The 14523-nt window shown below is 40.7% G+C and overlaps 1 protein-coding gene across 2 annotated transcripts in view; it reads left to right on the forward strand.

The window, feature by feature from the left end:
* The first annotated feature begins 948 nt into the window (after positions 1-948).
* FHL2 (four and a half LIM domains 2) overlaps positions 949-14523 on the forward strand; it is a 30755-nt gene continuing 17180 nt past the window's right edge. Inside the window, exons 1-2 of one of the 2 annotated variants that reach the window (XM_027743867.2) lie at positions 949-1117; positions 12359-12538. In XM_027743867.2, coding sequence (XP_027599668.2) covers positions 12383-12538 — 156 coding nt within the window. In that variant the 5' untranslated portion in view covers positions 949-1117; positions 12359-12382. The remainder of the gene's footprint in view (positions 1118-12358; positions 12539-14523) is intronic. The other variant, XM_027743872.2, reaches the window with a different exon arrangement.

Raw genomic sequence — 14523 nt, forward strand, 5'->3', positions numbered from 1 at the left:
GTCATTACTGAAGAATTACCCTGAAATGCCACTCCACCCTACCCCTCAATCTACAGAGCAGACACCTCCCATGTGCTTCTGATCCAAATTCTTCCCTCTGGGAGGTTTTCCAGGACCCTCACTGTTTTGATTAACAGAATGTGTTTCTGGTAGGATGGCTGATAGATGAAATTGGATTTTGTAGCAGAAAAATTAGTTCCTGGTTATGGGAGGATTAATAGTTCCCCCTCTCCTTAACATGTGCCCACTGGCAGGGCTCTCCGCTGGATACTGAGCATGTGCTGAGACAATCTGTTCCTTTGGCTTTCTCTTACACAAAGAGGTTTTTTCATTTCGTTAGTTTTCTTCTCTTTCCTTCTGATTACGGGGGAACTTGGAAAGAAAGAAGGGTGGAGAAAAAGTAGAAAGGGCTCTGAATGCTCGTAAAGAAACACCTGCACACTTGCTTCTCGTAAAAACATGCACTGCTCCAAGAAGGAGAAGAGACACAGCTTGCTTCACTCTTCTTAGGACAAGACACTAAGTCACAGCAGGCAAAATGACCAAAGGAAATAAAGCCTGGTACCAATTTCAACCAAAGACTTTATTCTTTCAGCCAGGTGAAGAGCCTTACAAATGTTTGGGCTTGAGTTGCTGTAAAACCTTTCCTTTAAAGAGTGAGCCCTTGGATTCAGCAAACCCATGTTATTAATAAGCATCAGGGGTTTAGAGAAACAAAGGCTAGAGGAGGGGAGGGGGAGCCTTATTTTAGGAAGGGGGCCAAGAAAGACAAGATGTTTAGGAGGGGGAAGCATTGACACCCTTGGAATAGAGAAAGTGTCGAATGCCAGCTGCAGAGCGTCTAAAAGAATGAGTGTCTCCAATGCTTTTGTCTCCTTATATGGTAAAATGATAGAGAGGGGTTTCACTAGGCTGGGGAAGGCAGCAGCCTCTTTCCACACAACACTGACTGCAGAGCTGGAATCGGAAGAGCTGCTCTTCGCAGGCAGTAGAAAGCCCCAGCTGGCTGTACAGCTCTCTGCTGCAAGCAGGCCAGTGTGCTCTCTGCACATTTGTTAGTGGATGTGACCCCCTGTCCCTGGTCCAGGAGGTGACATTAACTGCCTGCTACTGCTCTGTAAGTAAATATCCCTTTTTCCCCCTTCCCTCCCCACTACCCACAGAACATATATGTGAAGGTATCGCTTTAAACAAAGGGTGCAGAGAGGAGGAGAGGGTTGTTTAATGCCCCAGTGGGTTGTTGGGGAGGGATGCAAGAAGGGAGATTGCCGGTCTCCCTTTCTTCTAAGTGCACAGGAGGGTTGCAAAGAGCAGAAAAAGACAAATTTCTTATCACAGCAATTACTGCTGCATGTCCGTCAGTAAAGTGACACATCAGCGAGCTGATGAGGCGCTGTGTCCTTTCATGTGTAACTATTTTTAATGACTGTATTGTGCTGCGTGTGTAATCCACTGGAGAGGTGATAAAAAGTAGAAGCTGAGGTCTTAGATTCCTTACACCTCTGTGCACACTACTGCTGCCGAGCTCAACAAAGGAGCATTTTTGTAGTAAGAGCAGATGCACATGAAACAAAGGTAGCCTTTCCTCTTTGCAGGCGAACACTGTGGACAGATTGTGTGTGGGAAAAATGGGGAGCCATCAGCATCGTATTTCTCCTTTTTATGTGGAGAGAATAAATTAGAATACAGATCCTAATTAATAGCTCTGAATTCCTTCTTTTTGTGCTTCTCTTTGTGTGCATGTGTGTGCAGCCACAATAACCCAGGTCCTTACTGTATGCTAGTGTGGATTTCTCTGTGTACATAATAAAGGAAATACTAACTTTCATTGTCTGCATTAATGGCTGTTCTAAACTTCCTCCTTCCCCAAAGGCATACAGCTTTTATTTAGTTGACCTGCATATTTCAGCTTTGCTGTGTACAGAGACACACATAGTCACAAGAAAGCAAATCTTTTAAAAAATATATACCAGCAAGTCAGTCAGTCTGTGATTGTTACTCCCCTGACTCCAATCTAGAGGTATATTAACTAAGATTGCTAATTGACACTGAGATTGCCAGGGTCAGTAGCTGTAACATTTTATTGATGGCTATGCATATTTATATGTTATCTTAAATGGGAATTGTGCTAAAAGAGACTAACATAAGGCTGTATGTTATTAGATATGCAAATGCATCCAAATGTGAAGGAGTGCTACAATTAAGGTTGTCATTGTGTTTCTGCTACAAACCCTATTTTCATAATTTCGTAAATTTATGGGACTCCCTGCTTTCTGAGCAAAATCTTTTGCGCCTTTTAGCAGCCAGAGGGTAAACTCTGAAAATGATTGCTTTAGGCATTTGGATATCGCAGGTAAAAAAAATAGTATATATTTTTTATTTTATAAAACTTTCTGGGTTTTGCGCCTGTACATATACCTGGGAAAGGATGCATCCTCATTGCTACTCCTTCAATAGAGCTTGTGTGTACTCTTGACCACATTTGGAAAAAATTTTAAAAAAAGGATATGAGTTGCTACACTGAAAACTCAGTTCCTAACAGGCCATAGTTTCACTATCAAAACCAGAGCAGAGCACCAATAAAACTATCTTTTACCCTAGCCATAGCATAGGTAATGATCTTTGGCTTGCAAGCCAACGCGTGGTTGAGATGAGCAGGGTAGCCAAAAAGACACTAAATACCATGGTTGAGAAGTCAAATTTTTAAAAGTTACCTGGGGTTCCCACCTGACATCTCCATCTGGCTAGCACACCTGAGGCTGGGGGATGGACCAGTTCTTGTAGTCTTTTGAGAAAGCTTAGAAGATCAAGATGGATAAAGTGCAGGGGTAGAATATACCTATTTTTGGTTCTCACCACTCTGCCAAATGTGCTTCCATGGGAATCAGCAGTCCTACACATGCAAGCACCAAATAGTCACTTCCAGGTGGTTTGGCTTTATAGGAAAATATCACTAGTTTTTGCGAGATCACTGTTATCTCATAGCAGTGTTTATACTGTGTCAGATATTGTTTGTCTATGTGAAGCTTCCGTGAAGAGCATGAATTGGTGATTCCCAGCTGAAGTACTCAGGTATAGATAATGATCTGTTTCCTACCTACGATTATACAGTTTCGTAACAAAGTCTAAAGATAGCACTTTCTCCGAAATCTTTTCTGTCCATACAGACATCAGCTCTCCCAGATGGCACACCTTGCATTAGAAGAAAGATCAGACAACTCCTTTGATCACACACAACACAGTCTGCCAGAATCCCATCATGCTCTGAACGTCAGGAGCCAAAAAAACCCCCAAAGATTGGTGACAAAGTACAACTCCTACAATTATAAGGGTTAGCGACAGTTTTTGCTGCATTGCACTGCAAATTCAAGCTTTCATCCCCAAAGAAAGGGATGAGGAGGGCTGCAAAGACCTATAGTCACATAAGTGACCCCTGGCTCAGTTCTCCAGGGGATTGAGTCAAGCAACGTCTTACCTGCTGATGTCCTCATCTCCTTGCCTTGCCTTTCCTTGCCTCACAGGGGTCAGGACATTCAGAGTTCAGGGAGCATTGGATAAATGTTAACACCATTAGCCACAAGCAATGCCTGTTGCTGCTGGCCAGCACACTCACATTGTTTCAAGGTCCCTGTGGACCAGTTACATTCAGGTCTAAGTCTCATTTATGTTTCTCTGATGGATAAATCTGTCCTGAGCATCTTCAGACAAACTCTGGATGGTGTAGTGTTGTAGGCAATCATCTTCTCTCACTTGGGTACTGCTTCAGAGATTAGGGGATCTCATAATTTGCATTTTTAGACTGATTAATTCTAATGGTGTAGTTTTAATGTTTCATTTACATATGCACAGTTATTTGTGATGCAGATTCACCCCAAGTGAGAGTGAAATGGCAGGGTGATGACAGGTTTCATGAAAATAAATCTTGGATACACTGACAGCCACTGAAGCATTAACATTTCAACAATATTAATTAACTATTTATATAGACAGAATTTGATTAAAAACCACCAGAGTCTTCTTTTAAAGATGATCATCAAAATACTCGTGCCAGGTGAAAAAGTTACAGTCCTAATTTTGTTCCTTTTCACATACCCTTCTCTATTATCTTGAATTATATTAATTAGGATGCTGAACGGCTACTACACATATAGTAATATGCTGTAAGAGGAACGCAGGTGAGCATAACGCTGACATAAGCATATTTATCTCTCCCTTTCACAGCAAGTTTTCAACTTTAATGTTGCAAATATATGAACCACATCAGACAAGGTCTAAGATATAACTTTTGATGGCGTGAGGCAGTTCTAGATTCTTGATGAGCACAGATATAAGGGCTTAAAGCCTATCACTTTTTCTTTACTTCATCTGCATAATAAAAGTAGCGAGTTGCATTTCCCTAGATGTATTTTGCCATTGCTTTGAAGCACTCTAGAGATTTAGAACAAAAGTGTCTTCAGAGACCAGGATCTTGGCTGTGATGAATTCCACCCCTCCATACTATGCCATGCATCTCTCTGTGGTTTCAATATCTTCCTTCTTCAGTTAGAAAGGATCTTGCATGCAAAAAGATCTCCTCTGTCCAAGTGCCCAGGCTCTCTGTCTCTTTCTTGCTTTCTTCTTTATCTCTCACACACCACAGGTACTTTGGCTCAACCTTAGAAGATAATTTCTTTGCTCTCTGTGTCCAGTCTCCAGCCCCAAACCCCAAACAAATTGGACCAAACTGGTTTCGCCCAGGTGCAGTCGATCTGTTTTGCCAAGATGTGCCCAGATGAATGGGTAAACCTCTAAGGTTTACGTAGCCTGTTTGTCATGATTGGAAGGCCAAGGGCATGGTAGCTGAGCAGAGAAGTGTGGATACCTCACAGCTCTGAGGCATCCACTGCTACAGTAGTTTTATAGAGCAGCTGTAAGAAGTACATTACCTGATCCTCCAAACCACCACATGTGTCAATTATCTCAGGCAGGAGGGGGCTTTGTGGTCTTACCTCAGTAAACAGAACCAGAGCTGTTCTTCTAGAGGTCAGAACAAATGAAAAAGCATTCTTCTTCCACAGAGTCCTCCCAGATTTTCTTATATTCTTTCTATAAAGAAGGAAAAACAGAATATTTGGGACACTGTTCTGGTTTTTTGCCCTGGATAGTAGTGTGCAGGATTTCACAAATATAGGAGAATTTGTAAATGTCACTGCATGGTATCACATGGCATTTCTGGATATTTTTATCTCATGGTCTAATTTCTCTGAGATTACTGATGTTCTTGTCAATAAGAGAAAGTAATCTTTTTCTGGAAAAATAAACCTCCACTGGAGTTTAATGTCTGCAGACACTTAGCTTATACATTACTTATGCAGGGTAGGGCCAGAGATAGTAATCAGGTTTATTAATGTACTATTTTTCTCCTCTATCATTTTCTGTTGTCTGCTTAAATGCTCTTATTAGCAATATGAATTGTTATACTTACGTAATATCAAGTATTCTACCTTTCTCTTTGAGCAAGCTTTTGCTTATTCTGCAAGAGAAAGAAGGAAGACAGCAATTTGAAAAGGCTTTAAAATAGAAAATAAGAACAAGCCTTTCTGCTTGAACAGTGCTCTTCCTTGCTGTGGTAGATTTAAGAGTCATGCTCCATGTTATTTCAATAGACTCCTTTTCTAATTGAAATGTGTGCAGGAAGGTTGGTAAGACCACACATCCTCCAGTCATTTCAATGTCAGCCTGAGATAATCATAGTGTAAATTGTGTGGGGTAAACTTTCAAAGCGTCAATGCTCAGTTCTTCTGTGGTATTTGTAGTTACTACCATTGGTGCTCATTCTACCACTGCTAGAATGACTAAATTGGAGCAGATCTTTACTAGCTGCCAAACACAATAAACTACACAGAAACCACAAGTAGAGTATTCCTTCTCCACTACTATAACAGGGATTACTTTAGCCAGATGCAGGAGGAACCTTAATACACAAGAAACATTTTCTATTTGGGGGTGTCTATTATTTATGTTAAGGAAAACAGTCTTAAATAACACACTATCCACTTTCCAAGTCATGATAGGCTGACTGTGCAATCCAGACAGGAGCCAGGTATGCTTTGGTTATCTGCACATGTTAATGCAGTCTGTCTGCTTGGAAAATTGCTCTAAAATACTTAAAAAGAGACATTGGAATGTTATACCATAGGCAAAATAAGTCAGCCATTTCCAAGGAAACTGAGTCCTTGGAAAAATCTGTGATTTTGAAGAATAAGTTGAATTTAAAAAGTCTATTAGAGATTAAAGTTTTTTTAAAATAGCTTTTAAGAGCTGGCATCTAAAGGCCTGATTGAGATATTTAGGAAGAGGTCTATTTACTTGTGGCCTATTTTTATTGGGGTTTTTTTGTTTTTATTATTACGATTTTTTTCAAATATCAAACCTAGCTTTTGCTGGGGAGCTTCTAAGAGACCTGTGAATATCTACTCTGAGCTCAAAACTTTCAGAAACAGCAAGGAACACCTCTGCAATTGGACTTCTACTATTCTAACCTTGATGTGGACACTGATAAAGTAGCATGGGCTCGTTAACAGGGCTGTTCTGGGAGACCAATGACATAACATAAGGGCCTTGATTTCTTGAAGACAGGGCACCAGATTCTTTTGATGGGCTTACTTCAGGATTGCTCTTCCATAGCAGCAGCAAGAGAAAAACTCTTGTGCTTTCTTCTCACCTTAAAAATTCAAAAGAGAAGGAGTGCAAACACATCTGCCTAAGCATCCCTGTCTCATTTATGAGCTAAGCATAAACTCCAGATCATGGGGCACAGGGTTACCCAACAATTTGTTCCATATAGTAGTCTTGCCTCCTCTTTTTAACGACCCACAAAAAGATGTTGGTATGAACAACACAGTAATAAGCTTCAGTGTTTCAATAACTTTGCAAATGTATTGTCCTTTTTCTCTCTTTACTCAGAAAGGGTACCTTGACACAGCAGTGAAGCCACTGGCAGGGGCAGAGGGTCTATGGAAAGGAAGAGTGGCTGGCTGTGCTTCCTGCAGGATGAGTTGTGCATCACTTGCCTCCCATCACCTCGTTAGCTTTTGCATTGGCCATCTTTGCAAATGTCCTTCTGTGGCCCATGGAGAGAGACTTGGCTTTTCTGGTTGACTCCCCATAGCCAGGAGCCTGGTGCTGGGGGATCAGGGATACAGGCAACTTAAAGCAGCAACACCTGTCCTATGGCCAGCAAGACCTCCAAGCACTCGATTCCCTTTGCTCTCCCTCTGCTCCGTCATAAGCGTTCATTGGCACTCATTCCATGAAGAAGAAGATAAGCCAGACCTGGACAGATAAAGAAAGAGGGATAGCACCCCTTAATATGTTTTAGTAAATTTAAACACACAGGACTGCTTTGGGTGCCCATGATGTGCATCTACACCAACTAACTTCCACACACTGAGATTCAGATGGTTTATGACCATATGTAACTTTCCCACACACCTCTCACCAATACTACAGGAAAATGGTAATTTCTTCTTTTCCTAAAGTCAATCAAAAAGAAATAAAAATAGGTTTCCCCCTTCTCCCCTTGCATGGCCTTATGGACCGGTTTGGAAAAATGTGTAGGTCTTTGAAGAGTGGTTTGCTGTTGCTGCAATGAGATGATAGATAATGAGTGTGGCAAGAGCAGCTGAGTTACAGAAAAATAGTCAGCTCTTGCCAGAAAGACCAGCATAGTTTGAACTGCTAGTTCATAGTTGTAAATAAATCTTTGCAATTGAGCCTTTGGAATATCAACATAAATTGTTTCCAAATGCTCTAGACCTGCATGGCTCATATCACTAAAGTTGCCAGACACAAATCTTCCTTTCTAAGGGGAAGGGAAATAAACAGATAGAAAGTTCTCCATGTGCACAATTCTTCTGGAAAAATAGTCAAGTGGGAGAAATGTGTGTACATCTTGGAGGACCTTTTATTTCCTGTACAGGTAGTAACAGACCATTCTGCTCCAGGAGCACATGTAGAGCCCTAGTACTATTGACCTAATTGAGGTCAACAGCAAGTCCCCCTTTGGCATCTACAGGGGCTTAATTCTGAATTCTGTGTCTCCAGATACCTTTACAAAAAGAGATCAGAATTTCACTGAATAAACTAAACAACTCCTACATGTTTTACACAGTTTACCTTGGCTTCTTTCTCTCTCTTGTGCGTGTGCATCTGCACTTTCCAGTATTCAATACCCCATAAGAAGGGTTGAAATAAGAGATGCACAGAACATCACTTATTAGGCTTGCAGCCCCTATTTGGAAAAGCAGACAAGGTCTGCTTTTTCAGTAGTCAATAGTGTCATGGGATTGGGGAATGCTGGATGATTTCTTAATAACATGATGAGCCATAATTTTTATGAGGTAATATGATAACTTTAGCAATTACTGCTAGTACAATGAGACTGAGCCAGCAGGGGAAGAAGAGGAAAGAAACATAGATTTTAAGTCAGTCTACTAATTTTTTGGTAATTTTCCTGCCAATTCTTACTCTTCCTGGAAGACAGAGTGTGGGTAGTGCTAACATTTGGCATAAGCTGTAACTTTTCTTCTGGGCATGCAACAGAAAGCTCTTTTCCTTTTGAAGATGTATTTGTTATATCTGACTCTGTATGAGGGAGACTGCATGGCAGAAAAAAATCAATTTCTCTTTCATGATACTGTTAAGAGCAATCTGAAAAAGCATAAGTATAGAATGATTACTGCAATAAAATCTAAAGACCTTGTTGTACTACAAAGCGGTGTAATAACAATGAGCCTCTGGCCCACAAAGCTTTACAGTCACTAAGTATGAAATACAAGAGGAAGAAACAGATCAATGGCAAGGAGATTGAATCGCGATTTGTGTCCATCCAGAACTATGCAAGTCATCTGGTTTGTTTTGCTTTGTTTTTTCATAAAGCCCAAAACAGTGCATAAAGACTGCACTAAGCTAAGTAAGAGGGGGTTTTATATAACAGGAGTCAATGGACCGTCAATGTAAAGGACCATGTGTACAAAGTGACAGGCAAAACTGTTGATCAATATGATTTCACGTTTATTCACTGTAAGACAACAGTGAAATAATTTGTTTGAAGTTATTGCTAATATTTAGTAAATAGGGCCCATGATTACTTTACATTTAATTCTCTCTGGCGCAGAAAAAACTTGCACAATATCCTCAAAATATCACACAGTAGATCCTGAAATCCAGTCCAAGGCCAGGACTTAAACAGCCTGGAATTTGGGATGCTTAATCCTGAATTCCAGCTTTCTGAATGAAACCACATGAACACAAATTCCTAACTTTAAGAGATATTGGATCCAAAATTGGTCCCGGATCAAATAAAGTTTCACATAACTAAAACCAACATGCAGATCTTGGAAACTTTCCTTTCTTGTCTTTTGATTTCCCAGATCTCTGGAGTTGTTCTTCATATCCCATCCAGAGCTGTCCCTGCAGTGTCTTCAAAGAGCATAGTTCATCCCTAAATCTGTTTGGGACATAGAAATGAGGACTGCCTCTCCCAGCTCAGGGTGAGAGGGACAATCTACTGTGACAATCTTAGAGCACATTTAACAAAACTAGATCCCTTCCAGGATAGTGAGGCAAGTGCCCACTATAAGGCACTAAGGGCAGCGACTATTAAATAATTGTTAAATAAATTATTACACTATTATATAAATTATTAAATAAATATATTACATAATGCTTGCTTCTGCTCCCCTGAAAAGCACCTAGAAGACAATACAACACTCAAGAAGGAACCTCCTGTGACCAAGAGATAGGAACATCTGCCTGTAAGGTAATAGTCCTTCTTCCAGTCACAATGCACTTTGGCATCTTTGGATGAATACAGAAATGGTATAAACCTGTAAAGGAATCACACTCTCTGGTTTTTGCTTTTCCACATCTTCACTGAAGAGAAATTTTTCACTCTTTGGTATCAGGGCTAGAAAGAACTAATTCTGCAGAAAAGTGACAAATGCCAGTTCATAAGCAGTTTCTGCTCACACTTTATCTTAGCAATAATGCATATTAAATATAGAACCAAATCCTATCATTCAGGAAAAAAATCTAATAAAATCTGATAAAAAGTACAGATTTCTGTCTTAAATACAAAATATTTGAAAAAAGCTATCACTCCTCTCAGAATCTGTCATACATTTACATGTGCAACTGAGTGTACATTGGTCTGACTCCATTCATTTTGCTGAAATTACTCCACGAAGGAAATTAAGTCCTCTCTAGTTCTTTCATGGGCAAGTCCAAGCATGTTATGTAGGTTAGGGGTGTAAACAGGCACAAAACAGAGAGCAAAATAAATCCACCATCATCTTTTAAATGTTGTGGTAATGACTGCAACTCTACTTCAAGAGGAGACTAACTTGCTGGAAGCAGTTGTTAAGGAAATGTCCTTCTCTACTGTCCCTGTTCTCTTGTCTTTGACTTCCACTGCTAGCTACTGCTGTTGGAGATGGGCTAGATGGGAGCTTTGGGTAGTCACTGCACTCCTCTCTGCAGCATGTCTTCTTACCTTCTGTCTTTGTCTTATCAGTCCCTATGATCCTCTCTAGTCCTTAAGGACAAAGACCACCTAAGGTACTCCCAGCTGCCCTTTGGGATAAGAAAGTTAATCAGTTCCTAGAACATCTTTAAGGTCAAAGCAGCTGGACTGCTACTCATTCTGGGTTGTCAGTAGCACAGATGACCAGTTGTCATGATTTTTCCTCCAAGCATATTTTGGGGTTTGGTAGTTTGTCTCTGCTTTTTGTTTAGCAGTTACTTGTAGTTCAAAAGACTTTCCAGCAGCTGGGCCATCACTTACCTACGGCACACACCCCTCACCCCTAAAAACCACTCACTCCTCAGTCTGGGCTGGTCAATTCAGCGGTTGATCAACCATTAGAAAAAAGCCAAACAAAAAAAGCTTTCTACCCATCAAAACAATATAAACTTGCCCATTGAGTCTGCCCTAAAATCGTAATCACATTTCAGCTATAGTGAATGGAAGATAATAATAAAAACTGAAATTCTGGAGGAGAACTCAGGATTTCAGAATGCCCTGTGGGTGGCTCCCACCACCAGAAGGATAGGATAAACTCCAGAATCCAGCAACCTGTGCCAAGAACACTAAGCAAGTAACAACTTTTTGTTTGAGAGCTGATACTGGCAAAAGGACTGCAGCTGCTGTAAATGTCACTTGTGTGTGAAAGACAGAGGTACCCACTTAAGCCAGTAGTACTCAAAACATTTGAGGATTTATAGATCAAATGTGGCTTAAAGAGGAGATGAGGCCTGGCAGGCAGTGGAAATCATGCAGTCCACATGGCATTCACTTTCCATTTGTGAAATTTGCTTTCCTAAGCAGGCAGCTATGCCCTCTCCAGCTGTAACCTCCAAACAGATTTCAGGTGCAACACGTTGCAACCCTCAGGTTAGGAAAGAAGCTGATGACTCTAATGAAACCCAAAATAAATTGCGGTTAATCAAAAGCATTTGTGTCATTGTTGCTTGGATGTGCATCCAGAAAATAATAGAGACATAAGACCTGAGGAGCAAACAGCAGTTGTTCCTAATTCAGATAAGCTGAAACATCCTATGCAGTTTCTTCCACTTGCTTTTCCCCTTCCATAATCACTGTTTGACATTTGTCTGAGCCAGGGCATCTAGCTCCCACTTGTGTGCCAGTGCACTTGGATAACTCATTCAGTTGCATCAGAGAAGAATGAGATATACAATCACCAACCCTATACCTCCTGCTGTTAACAGTGCCTATAGTCTCATGCACGAGGAGAGATGGAGAGTTGGTGTTTGCCTGCAGGGGAACAATTTCAGACACTGGCTTACTGAGTACGCAGAGAAGGAAGGTGCGGAAGCACATAACAGTGGTGCCTGAGAGTCTGTGCGTTACTAAAGTCTGCTAGCAATGAGAACTTTTGTCTTGCCTTATGCAGGAGATGTTGTTTCTGAAGATTAGCTGGCTCATCCTCCTAATGTACTTGGCTCCCTCCACCCCCTACAAAGACACCTTCTTGCTTTGGATCTATTGGTCAAATCCCCTTCACAAATCCCATGAGAATTCTTCAGACTCAAGGGTTACTCCTCCCTCTTGTCTCTAACACTAGTTCTGGTGAAAGACAGATCAGTGGATGACTGAAGTAGATGGGCTATTGTCATTGCCCTGCACTGTAGAATTTATAGTCCAGTTTCTTCCTATTGTGTTCATTTATTTTGACCAAAAGTCAGATTAAAACTGAGGTACAATGTGGTAAACAAGAATTGATAAACCTTTCCTGGGGGATTGGGTCAAGTGTAGCTCAGTCTGACATGTATGTGCCTGTTTCTGTCTTCGTGACAGGATAGCTGGACTCCAGATACCAACATGACTGAGCGCTTTGACTGCCACTACTGCAAAGAGTCCCTGTTTGGTAAGAAGTACATCCTGAAGGAGGACAGCCCCTACTGTGTGAAATGCTATGAAAATCTTTATTCCAATACCTGCGAGGAATGTAAAAAACCTATCGGCGCTGACTGCAAGGTATGCCAGATTTGTGTCTTGTTACAGAAATCTTGGTAGAGCAGCCTGGATACAGAGCTGAGACCTGGAAGGATCCAGCTTAACAACTACATAGGGGTTCTTTTTGCTCGGAGAGCATAATTTCTGGACCCCTGTACCTGCTTTTTAGCACTTCATTTGTCAAACCCTTCTTTACCAGGCATGGTAATAGACATGCCTTCCTGCAAGGTATAAAATGATCTGATGTAAGAAATTCTAAGTCATTAGGAGAGTCTGTCCTCAGGGCCAGCTGCGATCTGGAAGGGTGGCAGAAGCAGGTTTTTCTTAACTTTGAGTCAGAGAGAGGGAAGCCACTGCTGGTTTCCCAGTGATCATAATTCTATGGTCATCAAAGAGACAAGACACGCTCAAGATAAAGTGCCAACTTGGGGACCACAAAATCCAGGTAATGCTGACCCACATAATAAATCAGATAAAATTAGAAAAAATAGCCTTTTAAATGATGATAAAGGAGTCTAACTAAAGGTTGGAAAGGACAGAGAAGAGACTCTGCTTGATCTGTGCACTGCTGTACCACATGGAAACACCTCCCTGGTACAATAAGGTGTAACCACCTGCATTTCTTTTAAGATAACCAAAACAACCGGAGCTCATGCCAGTTTCACCCTGACTGAATGAAGGTAGATGAGTCATCCAGTGAAGTGTCTGTTGGACTGCTACAGACTGACTCCATCCAATAGCCGTCCTCCTTGCACAAAATTGACCTGTTCAAAACCTGGGCAAGAGTTTCACTGACAGAGTGAGATTGCAGTAGACTTGCAATTTGCATTGCATGACCATAGGATTCTTGACCGATACAAGGAGATCTGACGTTTGATTTCCTCCATTGCTTATCTGTACCTCTAGAAGCACCAATTAATTCCTATTAGTGATACTACTACTCAATCACTAGCTCAGAGATACAAAAGTATATGCTTACTCAGATTGGAAAAAATAGATGTTGCATGTCTTCCAAATAGATCTACCCCACTCTATCGGCAAATCAGTGGGAAAGTCCCTTTCAGAAACTTTAGAAAGGTGAGAATGTTTCATCATCAAGACAGGGAACTGGCAATAGTCTGTAAGGGGGTATAAAATTGCCAGCTTTCCTACAGCTCATAAATATTCAGATTAGAGAAGAGATACAGCTGGCCTGTCCTGACCTGAAAAAGCAAAATATTTTTGTCCCATTCCAGAATGTGCTTTGTTTTAAGGTCTCTTTCTAATCCCCTGAGAAGATATTTCCATGTGTTGATATTCGAGAATTTAAAAACTTGGATTGGCTTCAACAAATCTCGGTCAAAGTATTCAGGAATTAATCAGGCTGAACTTTTCAACCCAGATTTATGGATTTAGGGAGTGTGGGTGTTATCCAATATACTGGTTTTTTTTAAGCAAGACGCACTCTAATAGCAGACAGGGAAAAAAAAAGGGCCCCTTAGTCTACAATATAGGAATATTTTATATATGTAAAGAACCAGAACTATATGTGGAAAACACAAATAAGAGATAGTAAATAAATATTTCTTAAAAAGCTATGAAGCATACCAGAAATGAACATGTCCTTTTTTGTTTCTGTGACCGCTGTTTGTGCCTGTCCATGCTTTATGTTGTAGCTTTTGAACGTGTTGACCAATTTTAACCAAATTCTGCCAGACAGATAAAAGCTGCAACTTAAATTGCTACAAGATTTCTGAAAAAAAACCTCAACATGTACTTGGGTAGAAAAAGACATGCTATGAATGTTCCCACCGAAAAGAAAACTAGAGTAGTTTTTCAGTTGCAGTAACAGACACTAGAGAACACATTTGAGAGAGCCCTTACAAATGTCTCAGCCCCAAGACAAGTTTCAGACTAAGTATGTCCACTATATGACTGAGCATAATTCAGCTGTGAAACAAAGTCACAAAAAAATCAGACTTCTGCTTCTCATTAAACTGTATGTATACATAGGGATATAAATACAT

Source organism: Pipra filicauda, unplaced genomic scaffold (assembly GCF_003945595.2).
Source record: "Pipra filicauda isolate LSUMZ 115617 unplaced genomic scaffold, ASM394559v2 scaffold83_size3615187_pilon, whole genome shotgun sequence".
NCBI classification, from domain to species: Eukaryota; Metazoa; Chordata; class Aves; order Passeriformes; family Pipridae; genus Pipra; species Pipra filicauda.